The 11,600-nt window shown below is 37.6% G+C and overlaps 2 protein-coding genes across 2 annotated transcripts in view; one reads left to right on the top strand and one right to left on the bottom strand.

The window, feature by feature from the left end:
• Nucleotides 1-1,310, bottom strand: part of eipr1 (EARP complex and GARP complex interacting protein 1) — a 56,955-nt gene extending 55,645 nt beyond the window's left edge. The window contains exons 1-2 of the mRNA XM_037695180.1: nt 1,174-1,310; nt 986-1,069 (exon numbers count right to left, since the gene is read on the bottom strand). Of these exons, the coding sequence (XP_037551108.1) occupies nt 986-1,069; nt 1,174-1,215 (126 nt within the window). The 5' untranslated portion in view covers nt 1,216-1,310. The remainder of the gene's footprint in view (nt 1-985; nt 1,070-1,173) is intronic.
• A 559-nt stretch (nt 1,311-1,869) lies between these two features.
• The window catches only part of trappc12 (trafficking protein particle complex subunit 12), a 31,495-nt gene continuing 21,764 nt past the window's right edge, over nt 1,870-11,600 (top strand). Inside the window, exons 1-3 of the mRNA XM_037695178.1 lie at nt 1,870-1,908; nt 1,994-3,316; nt 4,078-4,194. Coding sequence (XP_037551106.1) covers nt 1,879-1,908; nt 1,994-3,316; nt 4,078-4,194 — 1,470 coding nt within the window. The 5' untranslated portion in view covers nt 1,870-1,878. The remainder of the gene's footprint in view (nt 1,909-1,993; nt 3,317-4,077; nt 4,195-11,600) is intronic.

Genomic DNA, 11,600 nt, shown 5'->3' with positions numbered 1-11,600 from the left:
ATATAGATAGATAGATAGATAGATAGATAGATAGATAGATAGATAGATAGATAGATAGATAGATAGATAGATAGATAGATAGATAGATAGATAGATAGATAGATATGTGTGTGTGCACATATTTACAGTAGTTTTATAAGTATGTGGGTATAAATTACAACTTCATGAGAAAATAAACAGTCTTAGGCTGAAGAAACCTATGGGTAAATAAAAGTAGCTAAATAAAGCCAACAGTTTTACATGATAACCAGTTCTATGTGGAACTTGCAATTCAGTTTTTTTATTAGAAAAAGTTTACGCAATCAATAGGCTTCTGCATATTGATCTATTAAGAAACTGTTTTGCTTATGTTTCAACGAATTTGTGGCATTATTTGAAAATGTACTTTTAAGCTCTCTCTTCTTTCGGCTGCTCCCTTCAGTGGTTGCCACAGCGAACTCACTCGCACAAACACTTGGCAATGGTTTTTATGCAGGATGCCACTCCTGACGCAACCAGCAACCACAGACCACTGAGCTACCGCAGCCCTCTGTGTGGAGCAGAAAGCTGCTGTATAGGGCATCCGGGGGAGCAGATGATGGGTCCTTGCTCAAGGGCCCAGAGTGTTGCAAATGAGGGTGACAGTTTCAACTTTCTCACCCACAATTTGATGTTGTTGTTCTGGGGAGTAGAACTGGCGACCTTATGATCACAGGTCCACCTTCTCTAACTTCTGCGCTACCACTCCCCCTGAAAATGTACTTTTAAGGATGGCACACAAAAAAACTTTCCTCCCTTTTTGGAGTTCATATTAATTATATGTATAAATGTCTAAAAAAAAAAAACATGCATGCTGCACTTGCATCTCTACACTGCTTTCTAGTATCTGTCTACACTGAAACATATCAGTGCTCCTAATAAACAGTTAACACTTAGATGGATTCAGTTTAAAAGACACATTTACAGGTTTTGCATGGTGGTATGCCTGGTGCAATGTTTTTCCTACCTGGTTGTCAAATTTAAGTGACTGTGTTCCCACGAGGAAGCGTATAGTATCAGTCTCACCTGTTTGGGCTGTGAGTGCACGTGCCTGCAAAACAGACCGTATAAATAAAATAGAACAGAAAAGAATAAAATAGAATAGAATAGATTTAGGTGATAATGGTGAATGGGTTTAGGGGTGATAGAGCTTACCTGAAATTCGAAACCATAAATGACTGGAGCGTCGTCTTCCATTCTCTTTTTGTTATCAACTGTCTTTTATCCTTTAAAAAAAAAAAAGAGAATGACACCAAAATGCCTTTAGAACTGCTGCATTTGTGTCACGTACAGCTAAAAACAAACCACAGCAGCATCACTTCCGCGATTAAAAAAAAAAAAGAAAGGGGGGAAAAAAAGAAGCGTTGAAACGAAGCGTAACACCCGTCTAGCAACATTGCACCGTTTTTTTAAACTTACGTAAAACACTATTAAGAATACAAGGTTCTTATCCCCGGAGTAGTGTACGTTGTTTTCTAATGTGGCGCATGCGCACTACAATTCTAGCCGTCAGTCTGCAGTAAGGTAGGAGAATAATGTCGTAACTGTTTCTATTTAATTTAAAGCGTGTTGCTTGTTCGTCTATGCCTGCATTCATGTTATGTTCCGTTCAATTTAAAGCTTTAGTAACTGTTAGAAAAGAGTGTCAATTACAGATAGCTTCTCAGTAAGGCTTAACAGCTAATGTAGCGTTATTAGCTTTAGCGTACTAGCAGCACAAATAGAAACAGTCATTAGCAGCTGCATCTTTACGGTGTAAAAGGGTAAAACCTTACAGACTAACCTTTACTGTCGCTGCATTTTAGTGCTAACGGTACAAGCTTGTACATATTTGTTTTTGAAAGTAGTGACAGGAAGTATATGTGTTCAACTTCCTGGAAATTTCGTAAGGTATGCAGTTACTGTATTTGAAAAAAGTGAACCCAAACCATTGTTCAATTAACATTTTATTTATTTATTTATCTATTTATTTAAGGGCAGTAGGATGGATGCAGGAGAGGCTCATGTCCAGCGGCCTGTCACTTTGGGCATCACTGTGGAAGATGTCAACAAGGAAACTCCAGCTCCAGAACCATCTGAAACCACCACCAGTCAGACCCCTTCCATAGAAAGCAACCTAGACCAACGGGATAGCATTGATCTGGATGGCAGGGAGTTTGTAACTCCACAAGAGGAAAGCAGTGCCACACCCTCTGAAAGCCTGGTGGACAGACTCAATGATCAAATGATGGAGAGCGTTATGATTTCTGACTCACCCAACAACAGTGAAGAAGATGATGTGGCTCCTATTGACTCCTATCAGGATGGAGGGGAGGAGGAGAATGTATCTTCAGGAATCAGTGAGCAGGAAAGTGAAATTGGACAAAATACGACTGAAATTACGCTTCCAGTGGACCAACAGGAAAAGGAGTGTTCTGAAGGGGATGCAAAGGTGGAAGGGATGGACACACATGAAGAAATTCTAGCATCTGTTTTGTCTCAAGGTGAAACACTGACTCCATCTGTAATCAGGAGTGAAGTACCAGAACCTCAGGCAACCAAAGGGGTTAGTCCAAAAGATGAGCCTGTGCCGGTGTGTACTATATTCAGCCAGGGCACCCAGCCAAAGACCCTAGCTCCTGATGGTTTCCAGCCCACCCTAATCAAGTCCCCCAGCTTTACTATGGGAAGCAGTGGTGGCAGTGATGAAGCAATGACTCCAAGTAAAATGACCACCCCACTCATGTGCCAGCCCAGTCCAAGCCTCAGTAAGTTTTTCACTGACAATGGCCAGGCCAATCCAGCCTCTGACTTTTTTGATTCTTTTACTGTTTCATCCTCTTTCATATCAGTTTCAAACCCCAATGCAGAGGTTCATCCTGAAGCCACCCCTGCACATATAGGTTTTACATCTGAGCGCCAGCTTTCTTCCACTTCCTCTTCCAGCACCACCCCAGGAGGACTTTTGGACTCTGGTGCTCCTACTCCCATTTCAGTTTTTGCACCTGCTCCTACTGAATCAATCACTAAGCCCCAATCTCCTCCACCACAGACTGTCCCATCTCCAACTCTAGGCCCTGTGTCTAATTCAGTCTCACAAGCACAGCCCTTCAACAAGCTCCAGTCTGTGTTTTCAGGCAGTGATGACCCTTTTGCAACAGCATTGAGCTTAAGTGAAGTGGACAGACGTCATGATGCCTGGCTGCCATGTGAGGAGACAAGGAAGGTCTTAATCTCTGTTGCTACCCAGCAGTACAGGCCAGCATATGTAGAGACTTGCAGACTCACCATGCCTGGACTGAAGTTTGACAACCTTCAGGTAAGAACCATCACCGTTGTGTTTTGCAGTACCGTTATTTACATTTTTTAGCAGGCCAGAATGGCTTTTTGTTCTAAAGATACTATTCAAACCTTTCTATAATGTTTTTCCGACCTAAAATACAAAATTAAATGTATCTTAACAAATTAGATTATTTCAGCAGGACAGAAAACAAAAGTACTGTTATATGTCTATATATCTTTGTGGTTTTCACCTAAGTAAGCACCTTTTGACAAATGGTCACTTAAGCTGTAATTTACTTCATTATTTTGAGGCATCTGCAATTACACTTGCTGGTTCTCTTCTTCTCTCTAGGATTTTTAAAACATTCACTGGACTCTAAACAGCACAGTGTACCGGTAACTGTAATTGCAGTCCTGATAAAACGTCAATTTACCATTGCAGTTTCATCACTTGGATACTTGTGGGGTAGTTGTACTAAACCCGAGGCTGAGATTGTTCAGTTCCTTATCAATATACAGTATGTTTGAATGCTTGCTTAAATAAATGCATACAACTCAAGGACCTTACTTACTTCAAGAGACAGTATTTGGCTAATATAATTTAAAAATATATTTAATATGCAGTTTGCAGTTTTTCCATTTCTCTTATCCCATGTAATTTTTTTTTTATACATTTTCCTCGTTGTAAAAATCAGTTTTTACCTTTTAGGTTAGCACTGCGCACACCTGTCAACTCTCGTTCCTGTTGTTGTTTTCTCGTTTAAAATGCTAACGTTGATGTTATGTGATTTAATTCAGGGGGATGCTGTGAAAGACCTGATGATTCGTTTCCTGGGAGAGCAGGCAGCCATGAAGCGGCAAGTTCTCACCGCCAACTCAGTGGAGCAATCCTTCATGGGCCTAAAACAGCTCATTGTAAGTTACTTGCTGTCCTTTTGCTTACAACAAATCTGTATAAGTTCACTTTTGAGATTCATGTGAACACATGACATTAACATATGGTTAAAAAGTATTTTTGAATAATTTGACTGAACTGCAGTCAAGCAGCACTTGAACTGAAAAATGTTGATATTCACCTACAGATGATATTCTTTGTTTAAGATTTTTTAATTTATTTTTATTTTCAGTTCTCAATAGCTAAAGTTTTACAACAGCTACACTGTTTTGGCTGCTAATGAAGACAGTTTAAGTGAGAGTTTAAAGTTTAGGAGATATTCTTCATAACATCCAACTAGGTATATTACTGATAAAAAATATGAGCAAATCAATGGCAATATTTGCCATGATAGAGCGTAAAATTATTTTCTGGGTCTAAACTCCTCCACATTGATCTTCATATTCACAATCTAAAAATGGATACAACTCACACTGTCAGTTTCAGTGCCTATTTTTAGCACACTTTATATAATATTAAGTTATTAGCTTTTTATGTAATCAAATAAGTAAAAAATGTTTGTGGCCAATGACAATTCTGTCAAGTTTATTAAGAAAACCACTCAGGTTTTATAAAGCATTTTTAAGGAATTAATAGCCATTCTAAGACATCAATGTTTTAAATCATTAGCCAAAGAGACAAACGAATGACTCGGATTAAACTTTGTCTGCTTCACAAATCAAAACTTTCTAAAGACTTTGAAACGTCAATTTTTGGATTTGGTGAATATGTAAGTGTTGCATAAGGCTACTAAACAAATCTAGCTGCTAAAAAGCATTATTCAAGCACTGATGCTCCATTAGAGCTGTACTTCACTTTCTGTAGATAAATGACAAACATAGCTGGATTTCGACAGCTCTCCATTTTGTGGTGTCTGCAGATTTTCAGACCTTTTGACAGCCAGCCTGTAAAGTCCGTGATCCTACTGAAACAACGTCTGGCTTGGTCTCAGCTGACTGATAAACAGTGAATCATTTGTCTGCCTTCTCTTTATGTTGTATTTCATCACCTGCCAACTATAAAAAATGTATTTTCCATGACTGTGCAGTCTCACCTCATTCTCTTTTCCTGCTGCTGTCTTGTCTTTCTCCCCAGCCCTTGTGCAATCCCTCCATCACCATTCATGACCCACAGATGACCCTGAGAGACAGTTGTTATTTAAGACATATGCACAGCAGTATCAGCAGACAGTGTTATGGAGAGAAGGGAAAGCGGAGAGGTGGATAGGAGGGGTGGTTTGAGAAGATGGAGAGGCAGAGATCCTCTCGACTCACAAGTTCTTTTCTCCCGCTGTGCCCATGTATTATGCATGGGACTGCTGTGCATATTTCAAGGGCCTTCTGGACTTGGTGTATATATAAACACACACAAGCTGGTACTTTTCGCTTTCCATCAGCTGCACTATATGTTCTAGGTGAGGGAGTGCATTTCAGAGGATCATAAGTCGTCTGCTGATTGGTGTGGGTGGCTCACTGAAGCACCAGGCAAACAAAAAAGGGGGAGATAGGGAGCTAGAAAGGTGATGCATGGCAAAGACAAAGAGCTGAAGCAGTATTCTGTGAGTGAGATGTATGGAAACAGAAGATGGTCTCACCTGGCCCTAAGCATAAACAAGGGCAGTCTTTTTACCTGATAAAATGTGTGAAGAAGAGGGGCTCAGTGGGTACTTTACTATTAATTTATGTAAAAAACTGTTGATAATAAATTTAAGTACCACAATTAGGCCTACACATTATGTTAAAAGTTTACTTGCATGCCAATAAAATATTTCACCAATCGAGGAGTGGATTCACACTATGAGAAACCCCATGCTTGATTTGAATGTTTTTAACTGAGATACTAAAGTACAGAAAGTGTGTGAGGTTTGTTATGAAAGAAGGGAAGGAGGAGGTATGAAATGTATATATTGAGTTATTACAACTTACAATGTTGGTGCAGTAGTAATTTAGAATAACTTGGATTATTCCATCTTCAAGCCTTAAAAGAAGTGCTACAGAAAGCTTTGTTCTAAAAGGGGTTCTGTGTTGGTTTCTTTGTCATGCTCTGTGTCTGAAACTGCTGCTGGATGTTTGAATAGCTTTTGGGATTAATAAAGTATCCATCCCTCCATCCTTCTCTTCCCTCAGAAGGCTAGACGATGGTGATACTGTTTTTGTCTTTGTGTGCATGTGTTAGCAAAATATCATGAATCAAAGGACAAACCATCAGAAAATAATAACTGGATTTATATCTAAATATGTTTGATTCAACCCAATTCAAGATGGCCAGCACAGCTAATCAACCAAGACATTTTGTCCAATATCAAGCTAGAATGTGGTGTAGCTGAGAGTCATTCACAGCACATGCTCGAAGAGATAAGAGATTGTTCAAGATCTTACCATGTTGTATGTGAGTGGGCATATTATTTTCATGATTTATCAAAATATAACTCATTATTTCTCAACATAAAAATTAATGTAGCCCAGAACTCTGGCATGAAAGGTGGTGGGCAATATTTATTTGTTTTGAGGAACGATATGTTTTTAGTTTAAATTTACCACCTAATGATACAAAATGACCTGTTAGTTTTTCTACATTTTTAGTATGGTGCCTTCTAGGGCCGTTAAATGTTTTTTGACTAAGCTGTAGGATGTCTGGCATTCTAGCAGCTAATTGCAGTAAATCACAGTATTTGCTCTACAATTTTGGCGTTTGGTCATCATTATAATTATAACTTTTAATATTTAATCAGAGTAAATTGCTTGTATTTGGCTAAGAAATTAAACTACCAGTTTGTTGGGATGCTTTTTTACCTTTTAAGATTAAATGTGCGCTTTGAAGAATACTTTTAAGGACTGTTCACTTTTATAAAACCAAATCGTTTTCTGGAAAAATGAAGTGTCATTACTCACCATAACATTTATGGTAAAAATATAAAAACTGTCACTTTTATTCTCCCTTTACCTCCTATATGGCAGTATAGTAGTTGGAAAAACTAGATTGTTTTGCTGCCATGGCAGAGCTAGAAACAATGCCATGGATTGTTTGTCTGTCTATCTATACACTAAATAGAACTTAATTACCTTTTATTGATACAGCTTTTGTTATAATTTGTCTTTACAATAATTTCAAATTATCTTGTTCATGGGTATTCCAAAGGTGCACTACAAAGCACATATCTTGCCACTGCTTAATGCCACTGCCAACTGCTTTTTTTGGTATCTTGAAGATAATCACTTCAAACTCAGATGATTGATAAAGAGGAGACTTGTAGTCAGGGCCAAGTGCTAAACAACAAATATTAAAAACGGTTCATGTTCCCTTGTCAAGAACCTTTGTGGCCTTTCTGATATGAGATGTCTGAATCAGTTACAGATAAATAGATCAGATAACATATGCCATTTCATCTATAGCCTTCTCAAAATGAGTTAATATTCTTACTAAAAAAATATGAAATTTTTATACTTCCAAGATCAAAGAAACTCAGATCAAAGCTGCCGTAGGTGATGTAGCTTGCAAAAATGGGAGGGAAGGCACAAACATGCAGATCATAAACTCACATACTCTTACTTATAAACAGGGAACGTGTACGAAAGTTGCTGACCACTAAGACTAGAACATGGGTCATGACATCAGATCTGTTGCATGCTATGAAAGCATGGGGCTCTTTGATATTCTTTGTGAGGTGCCTTTTTTTGTCTGTTTATACTAGGGGAACATCAAGAACTTATCTACATGCACTAAATGCTATGTGAAATTTGTTTTCAGCTCTGATCTTGTGCTTATGGGCTTTTGCAATTGCATGTGTTACTTCTCATTTCATAGAACTACATGATATGTGCGCATGTGTTTTAAAACCTTGCTATGAGCTAACAGCATGAGTCGTGTTGCAGAATCTTAGTGTGACCACATAAACTGCCACTAAAGATACACTTTACGTTCATATATGCATGCACACATACTTGCGTAAGACATGCATAAATGCTATAAAAGTCTAACAAAATAGCCTGCTTTTCCTCCATTTTTCTTGTTTGGTTTGAAGTCTTTTGTCTTTGACAAGTGAGAGCGTCTGTTTCAGAAATGATTTTACTAGTTAAACCACACAATGATGCTCTTTTAATTAAATGTTATCTAGATTGAATTGTCAAGAGCATTTTGCATATCAAACTGTGCTAATCTCTGCAATTCTGAAATGGATCTCCTGGGATATTCTGAAGGCACCGTTGAAAGATTAAACTTACATCTGCACTTTTTGGACAAAAGTATCTTAAAGCATCAATAAAGTATCTTAAGATTTTAAAGGAAGAAGAAACAAGAGTGTTCATAGTCATTGTAAAACTAGTGCTATGTCAACATAACCCGAGAGGCTGCTTGGCAAGATTAGGGTGACTTTTCTATTTATATTAAATTTATATAACATGACAACTATTGGCCTCTCCATAAGTTTACAAATATTTAACTTTTTAGAGAAGTGTCTCCTCATATCAAATATTGACAACTTTGACTTTAGTAAATGCATTTTTCCATTTGGAGGAAAAAAAATCAAAATCTGTCTAAAGCATGTAGTGGTAGCATTGTTTTGTTTGTGGCCTTTTTTACATGAATAAAACATGGTTCATCATAAGAGGAAAAATGTTTAGTCAAATTGATGCAACATTGAAATCTCATTGGGACATTAAAGCTCACTAGCAGTTGAGTCTTTTACAGGAACAATTATTTAGTCTTTTTAATTAAGACTTCTTAGTCTTATTAATAATATTTGTCAATATCTTTTTTTTTTGTCTCCGTACCAGATCTGATAACTGCTTTGGTTTTGAATGTGACCTGAGTACATTTTACACTGAGCACCAATACAAACCATTGGATAATCTATGCACATAATTTGGTCTGCTTCCCTGACCTTCTTTCAACTTCTCCTTTTGTCTTTCTGTGACCTCAGTCTCTTCTTTCATCCCGACGGTTGTGTGGTCAGCAGTAAGCTGGTCTCTTGCTCAGCACCACCCAGGGCTGGCCTCATCTGTCTTCCTCATTAGCAATCATCCACCTTCTCTTTTCCTCCTTTCCCCTATGTCTTTGTCTTTTACTTATTTTTTTGCTGTACTGCCTGCCAAAGAATCTAACCTCTCTTCCCACCCACAGTTTGGTGCCGTCTGGGCCGGAGGCCAGCGTGTATGTATGCGTGTCTTTATGCGTGAATGAGAGAAACACCCACCTCGGCTGGTTCACCCCCCCCTTAATGACTCCAACGACCCAGCTGCTGCATTGCACTTTGATATCATTGCTCTAACCTTTACTTGTCATTATCATAACCTTTCTACATAGCTGTCATTTGCACCACCAGTTGCATTCGCTTGCTGGAGTCGTAGAAATGCCCCGTCAGCTTTTGTTGTCTTGAAGGGCATGTTTAAACCTTCGTGGTAGTTGTTCTCACCTTACCATGTGTATGCTGGCTGCAGCTGTGGTCTTCATTGAAAAAGTGCAAATAAAGTTCAACCTGTTGATCTGTTAGAACAGAGAATAATTCAATTTTTTACAGCTCAGGACTAGAGATGATGGGGAAGATGATTTTTGTGGTTGTTGCTGTTTATGCCATTTCTTAATTGTATATTCTGTCCTGTTGAATGATGGCACTATCTGATCTTTGCATTACATTTTACTGATTCAAACAAAAGACACAGATGCATTTGAGCCTGTGCTGTCTGACAGGTGTTTCTGCAACCTATGTTAACCTATGTGATGGGTAAACTTAGGTCTTCAGCTGAATTTAAACATGTTCACTCTGACAGTGCAGATATTCTGACATTAAGCAAATAGATTTTTCAAGTTTATCATCACAATTTAAAAATTGTATTTAATTGCTTGTCATGACATTTTAGCCTCTTAATGATACGGTTTAAAAATAACTATTGGTTCCAAAAGTTAGTTGGCCTCTCACTATGGGCTGTCAAACATCAAGTGGAGGAGTTTTAAGATGAACAAAATAAATCAGTTTAAATTAATAAAAAGATTGCAAATAATCATATCTCCTCTTGTGTGTGTATGTGTATATGTGTGTACAAACATAATGCTACATTTAACTATATATATATATATATATATATATATATATATATATATATATATATATATAGGTCTGTCGCAATAAACAATAAATCAATTAATTGCATGATGAATGAAAATTATCAACCTCATTTTCATTTACCAACTTTATTGTTTCTTTGTGTCTCTCTTTCTACTGAAGACACGACTCAACTCTGATTCTCTTCACTGACCCCTCCTTTTCTCTTTTCTCTTTAAAATCTGTTTTAAGCATCCAAAATCGCATTTTTGGATGCTTAAATGCAGCTAAGCTATGAGCTAAGCTAATAGGCCGACCTCTGGAATAAACCTCGCATCTTGTCGAGCTCCAAAATTCACGGTTGAAACCCGTGCCTTCGTGTAAAATGTTGTTTTTCTCTGCAAAAAGAAGCTGAGAACTTTTTTACTGTTTTTCTTTTTTTTTTTATTAAAAGCCTTGTGTGAAAAATGCTATGCTAAAGAGCTCAAATCACCGAGCGTCCGCCATGTCGCGATGCCACCATGTCAGTCCATGTCTTGTCAAAGGCCCTCCCTCCCATTTTTCTGACACGCTGCTCAACAATCCATCCTTTGGTTCAAACGTTCGTATACTGCCATCAGGTGGTCAAAAATGGTACTACACTCCAAACAAATAATTTATTCTAAAATTTGACATTTACTTGTTGTTAAATTTCAAACAATATTATTGTTTGTCGCAATAATTTCTGAGACAATTAATTGCCCATCAAAATTTGTTATCGTGACAGGCCTATATACTATTATATACTATATATACTATATTTATATATATATATATATATATGTATGTATGCATGTATGCATGCATATGTATGTACATGTATATGCATGCATGCATGCATGCATGTTGTTGAGGCTGTCTTCAGCCAAAGATAGCTAGCACAATATGGTGTTGCTACTGTTATTTGATTGTTCCGAAACTGGGACCACTGGTCTAAATATAATGTAATTTTAACTACAGAAATGACGAACTATCAGCTTAGTTTCCAAATCATCCATCATCATTGACTTTAGCTCATGTATTACTTGGTACTTTGTGCGTCATCTAGCTTGACATACAACTCTCAAAATCTGTACTTAATAGCACTCTCTGAGGGAAGTAAATGCTGTTAGTGTTGGTAAACAAACTATCAAATGCTATCCAGTAACCCACTAGTCAATCAATGGTTGATATTACCCAGAGGAGCCTCACTTAGAACTTTTAAGCCATGTTGAGATATCTAAGGGAGTGTTATTGAAAGTTTTTCTTTATGCTATGTGCAAGCACAGTTTATTCACATGATGTGTTGTGTTGCTTTGTGTCTAGCCATCT

The sequence above is a fragment of the Nematolebias whitei genome, chromosome 21 (genome assembly GCF_014905685.2).
Source record: "Nematolebias whitei isolate Nwh7 chromosome 21, NemWhi1, whole genome shotgun sequence".
Taxonomy (NCBI): Eukaryota; Metazoa; Chordata; class Actinopteri; order Cyprinodontiformes; family Rivulidae; genus Nematolebias; species Nematolebias whitei.
The sequence above is the reverse complement of the archived record's forward strand: the minus strand, read 5'-3'. Positions and strand labels throughout refer to the sequence as shown.